The sequence below is a fragment of the Maniola jurtina genome, chromosome 16 (genome assembly GCF_905333055.1).
Source record: "Maniola jurtina chromosome 16, ilManJurt1.1, whole genome shotgun sequence".
NCBI lineage: Eukaryota > Metazoa > Arthropoda > Insecta > Lepidoptera > Nymphalidae > Maniola > Maniola jurtina.
In genome coordinates, this window is record NC_060044.1 from 9,187,214 (window position 1) to 9,204,233 (window position 17,020).

Consider the following 17,020-nt stretch of genomic DNA (forward strand, 5'->3'; position numbering starts at 1 on the left):
TTCGTACAGGAAAATTGATGGAAGTTTGATAAGTGCACAATGATCCATAAAACTCCATGCTTTTGATATGAGCGTACGATATTCCGAAAAAGGATGTGTTTTGTGGATCGTATCGAAACTGACATTCTAATTTCACCCTCCTTAGACATGAAGTTTAAGAAAACAGATAAAGTATATCTTTTTAACAGGGACATGAGAATTTTTTTTAATAACATTTATGGCAGCCCTAAATGCCCAGTGAGCACGATAGTATGGGTTTAATTTCTTAAACCTTGTTATTATAACAACAAATAATGAATTATAAATTATATAGGCCCAAAAACGACAAAAGATGTGCTACTTACCGCACTGCAGGATCCATCTTGCTTAGAACACGTCATGTTCGGGGCGGGCTCTAAACCACTCGGGCACATGCACTTGCCATTAACGCTCTTAAACCCATCCGGGCACAGGCAGCTGAACGTGTTACCCGGACCGCCGAGACACAGAGTATCACAGCTTGTGTTCTTATACGAACAAGCGTTGCTTCCGTGTTGCATGAAATAAGCGAACACTTTCAAGTCCATCAAACCAGACAGGGAGTCGTTGATCGTAACGATATTAGCCCCGGTGTCCTTATCGGCCGTAAATATGGACTTCGCCTTCCAATCGTCCCAGTACATTTTATTCTTTAAAACCGCCACGGCAAACGGATGAGTCACTTTGTCGTCGTTCCACAGAATCCTTCGGAAGTATTGACCGTTCAAATCCGCGCTAGCTATGTAGTCTTCCATTGCATCTACCCAGTATATCCTATCTGCCATTTGATCAATAGTTATACCGTTAGGCCATTTGACGATTGGATTGGTGAATAGCTTTTTGACTTCTTTTCCATCTAGGTTAGATCTCGAAACTGATGGATGGTTTCGATCCCAGTCCGTCCAAAATAAGTATCCTGCTCTAGGGTGTACCGCGATACCTCGTGGCTTCGAGAGAACTTTGGAGTCCAAAATCGTAGCTCTCATTCTGCCCTGAGAAGAGAGATCCGTCCTTACGGCTTCTATTTTCTTTCTAAGACCGTCAACAAAGAACAGCACATTCGAAATCCAATCCAGGGCCATACCTTCTATACTAGCTAACTCTGTATCGACAACAGTCTCTTGGGCATCCCCGTTGTCGAAACACTGACGAATAATCTTATCGACTTCGATGTCAGCCCAGTAAATGCAATTATTCTTCATATCGAATTCTATTGCTACTATATTTTGTTGGCCCCTAACTGGTATCAAGGTCGAGTTATCCGATAAATCGATCCGTGCTATTCTGTCTCTCAAAGCGACCAAAATAAATTCGGTCGGTTCTTCTAAAGGACACGGTACAAAATCTGGTTCGTAAGGCATGTAGTATGAAGTGGTGCAAACATCTCCGTCAATCTTTCGGTACCCTTTAGTTCTTTGGTAGAAATGTCCAGGACGACAATCCGAGGGTGTAGCGTAAGGGTCGTAACTCAAGCTTTGATTGCGAATACAAACTTTATGGGACAGTACAAAGCCAAAGTCGCATTCGTAATCGCGCCTGCTGCATTCACATAACTCTTTTTTGACCGGTCTTTCGTAGGCAATGCCATTGTAACAGTTCGTATGAGCCAGTCGCCTTTGGAACGTGTCACGAGTACCGAGGACACAGGATACTGGCGAATTGGGCGGCGTAGGAGACCAAAACTTGTAATCGTCCGCCGTACAATTGCGGGGGAAAGTGTTTAACAAATCGATTGTAATAATTATCCACTGATGTTGCTCATTAGCGGAACCAAACATAGTGAACGTCGTTGTGTTTTCCCCAGGCTCAGTCATGAGTCCATATATGCGTAGGTCATCCGCGTTGAACCTAGGAACACAATGAAATTATTGTACTGAGATATAACAGTTTAATATTGTTTACATGCATGTTTACAAAACATTATTCAGACAAATTCCCAGCAATTTATCACATATTATTTGTACCATACCATATTTTATCCCTTTAAATTACAAATTCAATACAATTTAATTACAATCAATAACATTTTTTTTGGAATATGTATTATCAATGTAATTATTACATTTATAACAAAAGGATGTTTAAAATCTATTTGTTTGTCCTGAGAAAACCTACCTACCTACGAGTACCTACATACAATAGAGAAGGTTTTTTAATTTTGATGAATAGCCAATGATACAAATATGTATAGAGGCATTCGATTATTTTACTTACTGATAAGAGTTCCATTCGATGCCTTCGTTTGTAGAATACAAAATCCTTCTTGTTTCTCCCCTAGATTTGAAATATTTTACAGCCACTAAAACACCGCCGTGGTCGCCGTAGTTAAAGAAATAGTAATCCTTGAGTATTCTCCTCCAAGTTAAACCAGCGTCTCTACTTATATAAACCCCAGGGATCCCCTTCAGTGATTTACCCAACACTCCAGTTGCCATTATAATGCCTGGAGCTGACTTAGAGCTCATTATACTAGCTGATCTGAAATAAAATATATACGTAGAATATACAATATACATACATAACAGATACTTAAAGTGTGGTAATCCAATGTTTTGTGAGCAATTTCGTGCATTTTCAAACTTGTAATTTGTGCCCCATTACTTGATGAACCAACCAGTGACCAATATTGTTACGAGAATCTAACCACTGAATTCCAAAAGTACTCAGTGGTATTATTAATGAACTTAAGTATTTTCGCATATACTGTGTAAATGATAAAGTAATTGATGAATAAGTCTATGAAGGTAATAATGTAAAACTTGTGTTTTATAAAAATAAATAATTGAAATTTCAATAAAAAATGCTTGGAACCTGTTGAACATTTCTTGTATATTGAAAATCACAAACATTCCATAACAATGAAGTATTTTCCTTGACATGATAAAAACCTTAGGTATATTTTTTTATCATATTTCCACTTTTAATACATAAAACTATAATTCCTAGTATTATATCTAAGATATTTGTGATAAAAAATCAAATGTGTGTTACCATAAAAATAAATAGCATCTGAATTGCGATCAAAATTACATACTACCAACTAGTAACTAGGTAATGTAGGTATACCATGAGATAATAACAGCAACGAGCGTGATATCTGAATAAAACTCTAAACAAGCATGACGCAAATAAAATGATGGCAAAAACACTTGATGATTTCCGCAAAATCCTACAAAAATCGTCCCACATAATGTAATTTTTAAGTAAATTTTTCGCATTTCATTCTCCCAATCAAAAGCTCCCCTTGTCTAATGCAAATCAGATATGAACACAACATTCTCTATATTTCTATTTTTTACCTCGACACACTGTCTGTGACATTCCCAGGTTGACTGCAAAGAATTATTGTCTATTACATTCTGTTTGCTAACTATTCTTATCTTTTAATTGATAAACTATTCGGTTGTGCATGATTGAAGGACAAACAAAGTTAAATAATAATATTGATGATCCTAAAAGATAGTTTTCAAATCATAATTTATATAAACTGTGTCTAAAACGAGCTAAATAATAAGTTTAGCCTGATTTTAGAAATTTAGTCCATTCCACAACAGGGCAAAAAGTTACTTAGTTTTAGAGACAACGATCGAACTTTAAATATTCGGCCTTAAGCTATTTTAAACGTCTAATAAAAGGAGAGATGACGACAAATTTTCTGATCACTCTGAAGTTGGCTAACGGTGGCGTGTTTGCGCTGGCAAAATAAACAGAATTAATAGATATTAATAATATAGTCAATATTATTAATCAATTTATAAATAAACTTTTTTCTCTCTTTATCCCACGCCACGCCGTCTTCCAACTGATACTTGTTTAATGCAAATACGACGCTACTTGTTCAGACTTCAGAGCGATTAAAAAGTTTGGCATCATCTGTAAATGTATGAAACTGACGTGATTGTAATCGCTTAAGTTATATACAAGTCCTAATTCCTATCGGCCATTCATATCTTCCCATAACATAAACAGTATTTCCAACTTAGTATTGGGTGTAAATGTATGTAATATCGCTATATATATAGAAACAGTCGCGAACTATTTTATAGCATGAACATGCGATCTTACAAACCAGCCTACAGATTTATAAATACAATACATGATAATATAATATAATAATATATAATATGATATTCATACAAACACTACTAGCATTCCACATAAGATCCGCTAACTCCCAAGATATTAAACCGTGAAGTGTTCACACTATTTTGGCATAATTTGAGGTCATCTTTAACTTTACTGTAATTGGAGTACTCCATATCATTACGGGGGAAAACTTGCAAACATGAAAGCACCTTGTGGCTAAGGTATAAGGCTCAAACTCGTATACATGGGCGCAATTGAAACTACATAACATCCTATACGCAAGTGAAGTTTATTAGATTTGATTATATCATCCTTACCTTGTAGCTGGATACAGCTGACTGAATTTCTGGCACAAGTGCAGACTACAAGAATTATCTATGTGGCAGTTAAGCGGTCTTCCTGTGGACCAAGCATAATTCAATTTATAGTGCATACATTTTGAGAACTCACTCGTTATTTTTAGACCTAAACCTAAATCTGCGTCGACGAAATCGCGAGCATAATTTATTTGGTACAGAGGCATTTTTCATCCCAGAACGGGCATAGGTTACTTTTCATCACAGAAAATCACGAGTTCTCACGGAATTTATCATTTAAAAATCCTAAATCCACGCGAACGAAGTCGCACACCGTCTAGTTTTAAAGATTAAGTAATTATTAGATTAACCAATTATAACACTTCATATGATTTATTTTATAGCCAACTTGCGTAATTTAATATTCGGCAATGATCAAAGGATTTAAGCCATAAATTTCTTAACTTTGAAACCATTAAATGTCGAAACTTGATGAAATAGCTCGTTAATAGGTAGTTAATACCATAATAGTTTCTTATAACTTTTAGGATGCTTCCATTCAAAATTATCATTTATATTTTTTAACGCAAATTAGTATTCTTCGCTCGCTGTACTCAAAAGTAATAGCCTTGACTTGATATTCAGTTTTGCTGTTCACAATTATTAACATCCCGGTTCACTTTTGATAGACCCAAGGGGTTGGATCCCAGGCACATACGTGAGTTACATACAGAGTTGTGTCTTTTAAGACTTTTCAGCAATTATTAAATATCACCTGCTTTAACGGGAAGGCTGCATGCCTGAGAGTCCTCCATAATGTTCTCAAAGGTTGTGAACTCTGCCAATCTGTACTTGGCCGGCGTGGTGTTGGCCTATGGCCATATACCCTTCTCATTCTGAGAGGAGACCCATGCACAGTAGTGGGCCGGCGATGGGTCGATGATGATGATGGTGTGTGTTTTACGAAATTAAAGATCACTTGCTTTAATGGTGAAGGAAAACATCGTGAGGAAACTTGTATGCCTGAGTCTTCTATAATGACCTCAAAGGTGTGTGAAGCCTACCAATTTGCACTTGGCCAGGTGTGGTGGGATATGACCTGAACCCTTCGCATTCTGACAGGAGATCCTTGATCAAATGAAAAACTTACCATTTTCATCCTCTGCTGGAGGGTTGATCGGAGACCAAGTGACGCCGTGGTCAAAAGTAATGACCGATACCAAATGTTCCGGCTCGATATTAGAGACTTGTGACTTGTGGTTGACTTTAGACGCTATGTAGATTCCTTTTAGTCCTTCAACGCGGTACAGATCCGTGAATGGGTCTTCTGTTACGTCTCTAAAATATAACAAAATGCTATCAGTGTTTAGGTTTGCTTTTATTATAACGGACTAGCGGACACCCGGCGTTTGCTACTACGCTAAAAAAGAATGTGCCTAATGCATTTAGTGGTCTAAAACCATCTTCGCATTATTGCCTTTCTAATGGAACCAGTTTAGGGCAAATCGGTTGGACGGTTTCAAAATCTAAAACGGACATAGGTATACGTAGAAACATTTTTGTGATTTGAGGTTTATTATTTCCCATCTTGACAAAAAAGGATGCATAAGAAATGACGTCACCACCTTAGGTGCGGGCGTGCGAGCGACACGAGATGTCAGTGATGCGACCTTGAAATTTTTAAATTTTAACCATCCCGCCTAAAGGAATACTTCAATAATAATTAGCAAATTATTAATTAATTATTCATATTTTCTGAACGCTGCTGTTGAACAAGGTTTTTTCAAAACTGTTTTTGCATTGAGAATAAAGAACAGGAAAACTTTATTTTATAGGTATGTTATTGTGGTTTTCAAACCATTAAAATGAATAATAATTATTATATTGTATCTTCACCCAGAGCGAGATAATTATTTATTTATTGCAAAACGAGAGTGACATCCTTGACATTTAAAATTTCCTCATTAATTACCCATTTATGTAGAAATCGATTCCATGCAGTAAAGAAACGTATATTTTGTAGATTTCTAAGGCACGACGCACACAGAGCGGAGTGGAGCCGAGGAAGGTGTTTTTCTTGATTAAGAAAAATTAATCTTAATGCACTTTGTCACAAAGTGCGCGGTTTGTAATAAAAGCGTGTTAGTCTTCTCCGTGTTTTGCTTTCAGTATACCAATTTACTGTATGTCAGTGCTTAAAGCTCTACTCAATTCCGTCTGTATGCGCTGGCCCTATCTCTTTAATTTTCCGTTTATTAGATATATTTTACTAGCGAGAAAGATTTACTTGTCATAGGCTCCTGTGGTAGAGTGGAGCGGTGCGGGAGGGTGACAGTCGTCACAAGTTGACGAATCACTGAGCTCTCGCGTCACGCCATCACATTTATGCCGCGCCGCTCTACTACCGCAGGAACCTACTAAGTTATTACAAATCAAATCAAATCAAATCATTTTTATTCAAGTAAACTTTTACAAGTGCTTTCGAATCGTCAAAATAATCTACCACTGGTTCGGAATGCTGTTCCTACCGAGAAGAACCAGCAAGAAACTCGGCGGTTGCTCTTTTCAAATGTACAGTTTACAATAATATGCCATACTGTATACAAGCAATTGCAGCGCCGTGTATTGCTGGAGCGAATCAAATCCAAGCTTTTTTGTCATTTACATAATCTTCGATTGTATAATAAGCTTTTTTCAGCAGCATACTTTTAATAGATTTTTTAAACTTGTGTAAAGGCAAGTCTAAAATGGATTGTGGAATTTTATTATAAAATATTACACTCATTCCCACAAACGACTTTCCCACTTTCCTGAGGCGGAGCGTAGGATATGCGAGCCTATTACGGTTTCTAGTTTGCCGGTCGTGGAAATCACCGATTTTTTTGTAATTATGAATGTTTTGTCGTACAAAAATTATATTAGTGTAAATATATTGAGAAGCTACTGTAAGAATACCTATTTCCTTAAATTTCTCTCGTAGGGAATCGCGCGGTTTTAAATTATAGATTGCGCGTATTGCCCTTTTTTGTAATACGAAAATTTTTCCAATATCTGCCGCTTTGCCCCATAGTAAGATTCCGTAAGACATAATACTATGAAAATAGGCAAAATATACAATTTTTGCAGTTTCCACATCAGTTATCTGTCGAATCCTTCTAACAGCGTAAGCAGCAGAGCTGAGTTTACCAGCAAGTGTTGATATATGGGCGTTCCATTGAAGCTTTGCATCTAAAGTTATCCCCAGGAACACGGTAGTTTCTTCTACTTTCAACATATCATTGTTTACCATTAAATTAAAATCATTTGCCGTCTTAGTATTGGGCAATGCGAATTCGATACACTTAGTTTTCTTTGCATTTAAAAGCAAATTATTAACAGTAAACCAATGAGTAACCTGCGATATGGTTCCATTTACATCGTCAAAATTATTATCATTTCTATCGACTTTAAAAATCAAAGACGTATCATCAGCAAATAGTACAATATCGCAAGTATTTTGGACGAAATATGGTAAATCGTTTATATATACCAAAAACATGAAGGGACCTAAGATAGAGCCTTGTGGAACACCCATTAGTGAGGCTGATCCGGATGACTTCACATCATTTACACATACAGTTTGTATACGATCACTGAGGTAGGATGCAATGAGACTAAGCGCAGAGTCTTTGATTCCATAGTGGTTCAATTTAGCCAAGAGAGTCTCATGTGCAACGCAATCGAATGCTTTAGACAAATCACAGAAAATTCCAATAGCATTCTGTGAGTTCTCCCATGCATCGAATATATGCTTTAAAAGCATTGCGCCCGCATCGATTGTTGATCGACCTTTAGTAAAACCATACTGCTCCGAATGAAGTAATTTATTCAGATTAAAGTGCTGGAGCAGTTGGTTGAGCATAATTTTTTCAAATATCTTGCTAAAAGTCGGCAAAATTGAGATTGGCCTGTAATTATTTGGGTCAGTTTTACTACCCGATTTAAAAAGAGGAATTAATTTACTGTATTTCATAAGATCTGGAAAGGATCCTGCATCTACGGACTCATTAAAGATTAGAGCAAGATATGGAGCAACAATATCAATAATATTGCTGATTACTTTTACTGAAATTCCCCATAGGTCTCCTGTTTTTTTGTACTGTAAAGATTTGAATACTTTAACAATATCATATGGGGTAACGTGTTCAAATTTAAATAATACACTGCACTCAGAAACATTGCTCCTTAGAAGAGTGTAGGCTTCCGTTGGCGACGAGTTAAGGGAACTGGTAGTGGTAACTGGAATGTTTCGAAAAAAGTCCTCAAATACGTTTGCTATTTCTAAGTCGGAGTCAGTAATATGGTTGTTAATTTTAAGTTCCAATTTATTATTTTCCACTTTACGTTTCCCAGTTTCATCTGTGATGATATCCCAAGCTGCTTTGATTTTATTATCAGAATTAATAATTTTCTGTTTTATGTGAATTGACTTAGCTTGTATGCAAACATTTCTAAATAATTTTGAATAATTTCTTACATACTGAACAAATGTTGGAGTATAATTATATTGCTTTTCTGCATACAAGTCAAACAGCTTGTTTCTACTTTTATAAATGCCAGCAGTAGCCCACTCACTAAATTTAAGATTTTTAAACAATCTTTTTTCTATGACTTTAAAAATACAATTAAATTGGGAGTTAATACAGCTAAAAAAAGCTTTATAGAGTTCATCCGGACCACCCTGTGTAAGGTCAATTGTAGATAAAGTAGATAAAATATTGAGTTTGAATTGCCTTACTTTTTTGGTGGTGACTGGCCTATACTTTATAACTTTTGTTATATTTTGTTGAGAGCTGGGAACAGATATCATTTGTCCACAGTGGTCGGATCTAAGAGTGGTGATAATGGATTTTTTAACAATTTTACAATCACCAAAAATGTTATCAATACAAGTAGCTGATGTTGCAGTTACACGTGTGGGCTCAACAAAAACGTTTTCTAAATTTTTCATTTTAAACGTTTTACGTTATGCCTTTAGCAAGCTGTTACTGATAAACAGCTTAAGAAAGCTAATCCGAACTTACATTGCCCTTGTTTTAAAGTACCTATTATACAATATTACAAAGTTTACTGAAACAAGAAATGCCTAACCAGAATGATATAAAATACTTACTCCAACCAACTATCCTTCCAGTTCCCTTCAGGGAAATAACACAGCACCTGTTCCAAACTCAAGACAAAGTTGTACTGCGTGAAGTTTCTGCTTATTTCCGACACATACAAGTTGGCCAAATTTTCCGTGTGCATGACAGAGACGAATATACGTTTATCAGTAACGTCTGCGATGTGGAATTTGTTCAGGTCCAATTCTGTCTGGAATTCGGCTTTGAAGAACGGGCCGCGTTGGTGCGATATGTAGAGGTCCAGAGAGTTTTTCTGAAACAAAGTAAACATCGTTCGTAAACACAATCGTTCACTCTTAGCAGAGTGGTTGTAGCTGTGAGTTCTCCTTCACTTCTGCTCGTGTGATCTTCCTCCAGCGACTACTGTTGGTGACATCACGTGCACACAAAGAGACAGGCGTGTTTGTTGAACCGATTTTGATGATTCTTTTTTTTTCGGTAGGTCATACTTCAGATATGGTCCCATTTCAAATTGATGAAGATCAATCTTCGGCGACGGAGAACGAAAATCCTCAATAGATAAGAGCTTGGAGCTCCTCAATGGGCCTTAGCTTAAATGTCCTAGTGGTGAAGACGTCGGGATAACATATCTTTAGGCATCTATTGTGTGTGACACAATTTTTGATTAAATAAACGTTTATCCTTTCTTACTTCTTGTAACAAAAACTATTTATACTTGAAACACGACTATTAAGTTAGTTTCGCTGTGACTCACAAGTCATAACAAAAGCAAGTTAGGTAAGTAAGTACATGATTCATGTGCAATTCATCGATTTTATATTATTATTTAAACATACCAGGCGCCATATGGTATATACGAGTACCTAGATATAATGTTCATAAAGTGACTATTTCACTTTTTGCAGCCAAGTTTTGGCTTGACAACGATAATGCAGTTGGTGAATAATTAATTATACGAAAACAAAGTACATAACATGTAAAATTAGTAACCTATACCTACTCGTATTTAATTATTACATTGGAAGTACTGAACATTTGACACAGTAGTTTGAAACAAAATTTAGACTAAACAAAACATGAAATACAAACCAGGAAATCATAAAATTGGCTTTGTGAAAGTTGAAACCTATAATACCTATTTATTTAGCTCATTAACTGAGTAATGTCGTTGTTAAAGGTGTTATATTTTGATAACTGATAACTATAGAATGTATATAAAACGATATAAGTGGATATACCTACATTTAAAAGATAAGAACATAACGTTTCACATAGGTACTTCAAGCTTCGACACATTTATATAGTCACAACTCATATTATGAGTTGGAGGAGCCTCATGGCTCACTTATTTAATCTTATGATGCATTTCGGGCAAATCAACCTTTTCAACCCCCGACCCAAAAAGAGGGGTGTTATAATGACGGGGTGAATATTCGACGTGTGTATTTGTGTATCTGTCTGTGGCATCGTAGCTCCTAAACTAAGGAACCGATTTTAATTTAGTTTTTTTGTTTGAAAGGTGACTTGATTGAGTGTTCTTAGCTATAATCCAAGTAAATCGGTTCGGCCGTTTGAAAGTTATCAGCTCTTTTCTAGTTACTGTAACCTTCACTTGTCGGATGTTATACATTTTTAATTTACACTTGTTTAATAAAATATACTTTTAACTAGCTTATGCTCGCGAGTTCATCCGCGTGGACTACATTTTCTTTTATAGAGGCTGAATTTTCAAAAATCCTTTCTTAGCGGATGACTTCGGTTCAGTAGTTTGAGCTGTGCGTTCATAGTCAGTCAGTCAACCAGTCAGCTTTTCCTTTTCTATATTTAGATAATATATTATATTTTAATTGTCTTACTAAATACTTATTCGATTAAAATCGGTTTGACAATGGCGATGCATCTACCGGACAGCTAAACATTTTCGCCTGTTTTGTTTGTTTCTCTCTCGTCTGGCTTTACAAAGATTAGCCAATGTCAAGTTTGCAGTTATTTGTAACAAGTTAGTTAAACTATACAAGTATGGACCCCGTCTGTGCCGGCGCTCGCCGACACACGCACGGCACCCCCTTAGAGCGCTTTCCAGTCAGTTTTAACAAAAAAAAAAAAACACTCCAAAAAGGCAGAGCACACCCGCCAGCTAACACCAACACAGACGAAGTCCCATTTTCGCCTGTCGCATTTATAATATGAGTATGGAATAGTATAGTCTGTATTTATTCAATTAGGTTGGGCATCCAGAGAGGCCGTTACCATTTCCTGTGGCGCACTGCGTTTGTTGTTCCCCGCCATACTCGTATATCAGGGGGCAACGAGATCTAACATGAAACAAACGGGACTTTCCCGGATCCATTCTTGACCTTACATCATCATCATCTTCATTATCAACCGACAGACGTCAGCTGCTGGATATAGGTCTCTTCTAGATACACCACGCCACGGTCTTGCACCGTCTTGCTCCTTGCGACTCGTTTGATGTCACTATCCACCTTGTGAGGAAGCCTTCATTACTGCGTTTTTTAGCACCTTCACGGCACGTTATTCTAGGACCTTGGGACCCTAAGGTTTATTGGTTTTTCGAAATATGTGCCCTTCCCATTGACACTTCAGCGTCACAACCCACCAAGTTCTATCGTTTAAGTTTATAACTTTTTCAAACTATGTGCCATGCTTATATTATTGCCACTTCAGCTTCGTAACTCATTGAACTGTCGGTTACTCCGGTTCTCCAATGTTATGTTCTCTAATGTTATACTTAAATATGAAAGTGTGAATCTCTGTTACTCCTTAGTTCTTCATGCTACAATGACTGAAGCAATTTAGCTCAGAATGGAGATGGCTTATCTCACATTTTTTATTCAATAAATAAGTAGTGTTTTTCTTTCAAACACTTGGATGTTTTTTCAAGTAGTACATAGAGGTGTTTTACTTTGGCATAACTAATAGTATTACAAATCGTAATCTTATTAAGAAAATATGTGTTCATTTAAACATTTATATTTTAGTGGCTTCAGCGACTTGAACACTTAAGTTATACAATCTTTGTATTCTGTTAACAGATTTTCATCTACGGTCAAATTATCCTCGTAGATAAGGAAAATGTACAATGTTAAATTAAAAGGTAAGGAGCTTACAAGGACATTATTGATAAACACAGGACAAAATAAGATGCCTGTAGTAATTATTTGGTCTATTAAAGCCTTCACAACTAAACATAAATCTGATTCAATTTTTTTGTATTTTTTTTACTTAGGCTGCACTTTGGTAAATTAATAAATTATATAAATATTTATAATAAGTTATTTTAAACTATACTAAATTCTTTCTTAGTTGTTATGTGTAAACATATGTACATAATATATTGTAATTTTTTGTAAAAAGTATAAAATACTTTAAGGAAAACCAGCAGGGGAAAATTTCCAAATGTAATATTATGTAGGTAATTAGGTATCTACATTAATATTATTTATTGTCTTTTACATTAAAATCATACGGAACGGAAATGTATCGATTCGTAGGTAAATAAAATGACAAAATAATGCACGTGTCAGTTTAGGTCAGAGGTCAAAGCTGTGATTCAGCAGAACGCTCTAGACTCAAAGGACTAAACGGGACGAATTTGCCTCGTATTATTCACTTTACCAACTACTTCCTCGCGCCGAGTGGAAAAGTGACAACTGACAGAGCGATCGCGATGTAATGGGACGAACACATGCACTTTTACGAATAAGAATTGTATAGCCTGACCAGAAAAATGAGAAAAACAAGCCACAACAAGTACAAGACTATTAACTAAGCAGTACCTATTGCAATGAAAAATGTAAAATGCACCTTCAGAGCAAGTTTTTCCTGGTCAGGCTATAAAAATTGATACTCGGACCGTAAACAATGACTAAAGATAGTACCTAATTAAATTGTAATTAATTAATCTATCTATAAATATAAAAGGAAAAAGTGAACGGCTGACATACCAATTATTATCAACGCACAGTTTAAATGGCTATAGAATTAAGAATATTATAATAATAGCCGCTGGGTCTCACTAAACTTGAAGACATCTACCTTTATGTTGTCCTTATAACGTATAACCACTGAAAGGATTTCCAGAAATTCTACCCGCGCCAACCAGGTGTGGGTCAGATAACATTTTATTTAAGAATAGTAGTGTGTTAGCATTACAAATAAGATCTTTTTTTGCTTGAACTGTCACGCGCAACCTCTGTGCGCGAAGAGCTAAAGCCGTCGGTCCTGCGCCTGATCTCTCTCCTGTCGTGTCGGATTTCCGTCCCATCGGGCTGAGGATGAGAGAATAGAGAGTGCTCCTGTGTTATGTCAGCTATATCTCCTGCGCAGGTTGCACATCTCTTGGAGATTGAAATTCGATCGAGAGGACTGTACGTTCATGGTACTATGAACAAATCAACCAGATGAACGGATACGCGAACGCATAAGTAACGAACAGACAAACAGAGAATATTAAAAGTACATATATTCATAATAATATGTTTAGAAAGCAAATAAATGTGGGTACATGTAGGATTTTATTTTGAATTTTCTAGTAGGTAACACAGTGGTTAGTATCAATGTCAAAATGTTAACAATAGGACAAAGAAGGCTGTAGTTATTAACCCCAATAAAAATAATTGTTTTGTTATCATTCTTTCCCGTGTGTGCAATATCAGCAACTTATATAGGTACCTAAGTTATCTGAAGTAGTTTAGATAAATATTTGTAGTAGTGGGCCTTTATTCTTTTAATGCTTGAACTATGATATCATCCAGGTCTTTGACAGGAAGTGGATATTATAATAGTTAAATATAAGGTGTTATAAGGGTACAAAATTTTTATAGACTATTGCTTTATAAGGTAATCTATAGTCTCTATCGTCTATATTTTATGAATAAAAGGTTGAAACATTATGTATTAGATATAGACTACAGGCCCATGTTCAAAAATGGATGGGTCATATGAACCACCAGGTGACGTATACAGGACGATATAAGAGCATAAAATAATAAGATTCAGCACTATGCCGTCACTTGTAAGCTGTCCAACAGAGTGCTGGTGAGAATTCAAAAGTGCAGGTAGAGTGAGTACATTTTGGTCATATATTTTTGTACGGCATTTTTACCATCGATAGATCCATGAAAAATAATAAGAAAGCGCGCAGTGCCGTAAAAAAATGGTGCGCCACAAAGTCAGTAATTTTTTTGATTTTCTGACCTTTTCCGGGGTAAATTTGGTCATTTAATTCTGTACGGCACTAGTTTCATACTGTTTCAATACAGCCTCTAATCCATTATTCCGCAACGCCGTACAAAAATCATGTGACAAGGGGAAAAAATTGAGGGTAGCAACCCCCTCTCTTTCCGTGGTCCGGGGGGTGATTTGAAAAAGTACGGCTTTGGTTCCAAAATATTATCTAGCACTCAAAAGTACTATTAAAAATAATGCCGTCAAAAAATTAGTGTTCATTTGAATGTGTATCAATAATTATCTTAATTTCATGGTATACTTGATTTTTAAAGCTGTAAAATCATTTGACTCTGTACGGCAACTTTTTTTTAACATGATAGTGTAAAATACTATTGTTGTATAGTATTGCCGTTCAAAAGAAACTGTTCTAAAAAAAATTATAGAGAAATACAAAAACTGAAATTTTTCAAATTATTGCAAAAGTTTAAATATTCATAGATTAATAAAATATAGCAATTTTCTACGCTTTTCCCTTGTTTTAAATAGTATTAAGATAAATAAATTAGGAAAAAAATATGCCGTACATTTTAATGCAGACCATATCTTTTAGGCTGATGAAAATGACGCTACCATTTTAAGGGTGTAGTACTTTATGGCCATCTGATACTGTACGGCATTAACATATTTTTGAAGAGAACAATTGATAATATGATAAAATCACTATGCCGTCTAACTGAAGTGAACGGGTGTGTATATAATATCCACATCCCCTACAAACCTTTGGACCAACGAAAATGTACGGCATGTAAAAAAATATTATCTATGCATAAAACACTTTCAAAATAAATTAATTTTATGTTGTTTCAAATCATCCCCCGGACCACGGAAAGAGAGGGGGTTGCTACCCTCAATTTTTTCCCCTTGTCGCATGATTTTTGTACGGCGTTGCGGAATAATGGATTAGAGGCTGTATTGAAACAGTATGAAACTAGTGCCGTACAGTTTTAAATGACCAAATTTACCCCGGAAATTGTCGGAAAATCAAAAAAATTACTGACTTTGTGGCGCACCATTTTTTTACGGCACTGCGCGCTTTCTTATTATTTTTCATGGATCTATCGATGGTAAAAATGCCGTACAAAAATATATGACCAAAATGTACTCACTCTACCTGCACTTTTGAATTCTCACCAGCACTCTGTTGGACAGCTTACAAGTGACGGCATAGTGCTGAATCTTATTATTTTATGCTCTTATATCGTCCTGTATACGTCACCTGGTGGTTCATATGACCCATCCATTTTGAACATGGGCCTGTAGTCTAATACACAGGAGCCTAGGTACTTTAAAAAAAAATATTGATAATATTTTCTACTAAAATAATCTTGCTTTGAATTTATTATTTATTTATAGATCAGAATGTGTTACTGCTTTGAACATATTCTTTTATTGTGTTATTATTGGATGAGAATATTTAAATTAAAAATATAAAAACCTGTTTCCTTTTAAGGTTGCTTATAAAACCATGACATTTTTAAATAACTAGATAATATATATCCATACTAAAATTATAAAACCGAAAGTTTGTCGGTTGATTATTCCGAATTAGACGGAAATAGGCTATTTTTCTCCGGAAAATGAAAGAGTTCCCACGGGATTCTTATTTAACCTAAATCCACGTGAATAAAATCACGGACATCATCTATTTGATACAGAGATAAAGATAACTTGCATCCTGTAGATGGGCATAGCATAGGATACTTTTTCTCCCGGAAAATAAGTTTCCACGGGATTTTTACAATACCTAAATCCACGCGGACGTAGTCGCTGGCATCGTCTATATTTTATAAAATACCGCGGTCACAAGTTGTGAATTTTAAAACACCCGGGTAAGCAAGGTTATGAATAAAACATTATGTTGAGAGCTTGATTGGATGAAGAGCTACTATTATCTCGGCCTTGTTCAGAAAAAGCGCACATCATATGTTATGTCATTCTACGTAGCTACATATTACTATTCATAGAGTTATCCATTTCATCTAAGGATATAGTAAAAGTATGTACTTTAAAAGTTATGACTTCAACATATATTTTAAGACTTGAGGCTAACTCAATTGCGTATATTATCCTGGCGATACAAAAGCAATTGTAAAAGTTCATTTGAATAACGACGAGAGTCAGGAGACTACCCCCCCCCCCCCCCCCCCCCCTAATAAAGAGTAAAAAAATGTACAGAAATTTTAAACAAAAATAATAAATTCCAAAACTAACGAACGCGACGTCTAGGCATATTTTACTTAATAA

General features: G+C 35.8%; 1 protein-coding gene across 1 annotated transcript in view; it reads right to left on the bottom strand.

Annotated features, from left to right (window-relative positions):
- The window catches only part of LOC123873316 (sortilin-related receptor-like), a 48,911-nt gene that overhangs the window by 14,315 nt on the left and 17,576 nt on the right, over positions 1-17,020 (bottom strand). The window contains 6 exon segments of the mRNA XM_045918121.1: positions 345-1,866; positions 2,233-2,496; positions 3,318-3,350; positions 4,422-4,503; positions 5,551-5,738; positions 9,553-9,815. Coding sequence (XP_045774077.1) covers positions 345-1,866; positions 2,233-2,496; positions 3,318-3,350; positions 4,422-4,503; positions 5,551-5,738; positions 9,553-9,815 — 2,352 coding nt within the window.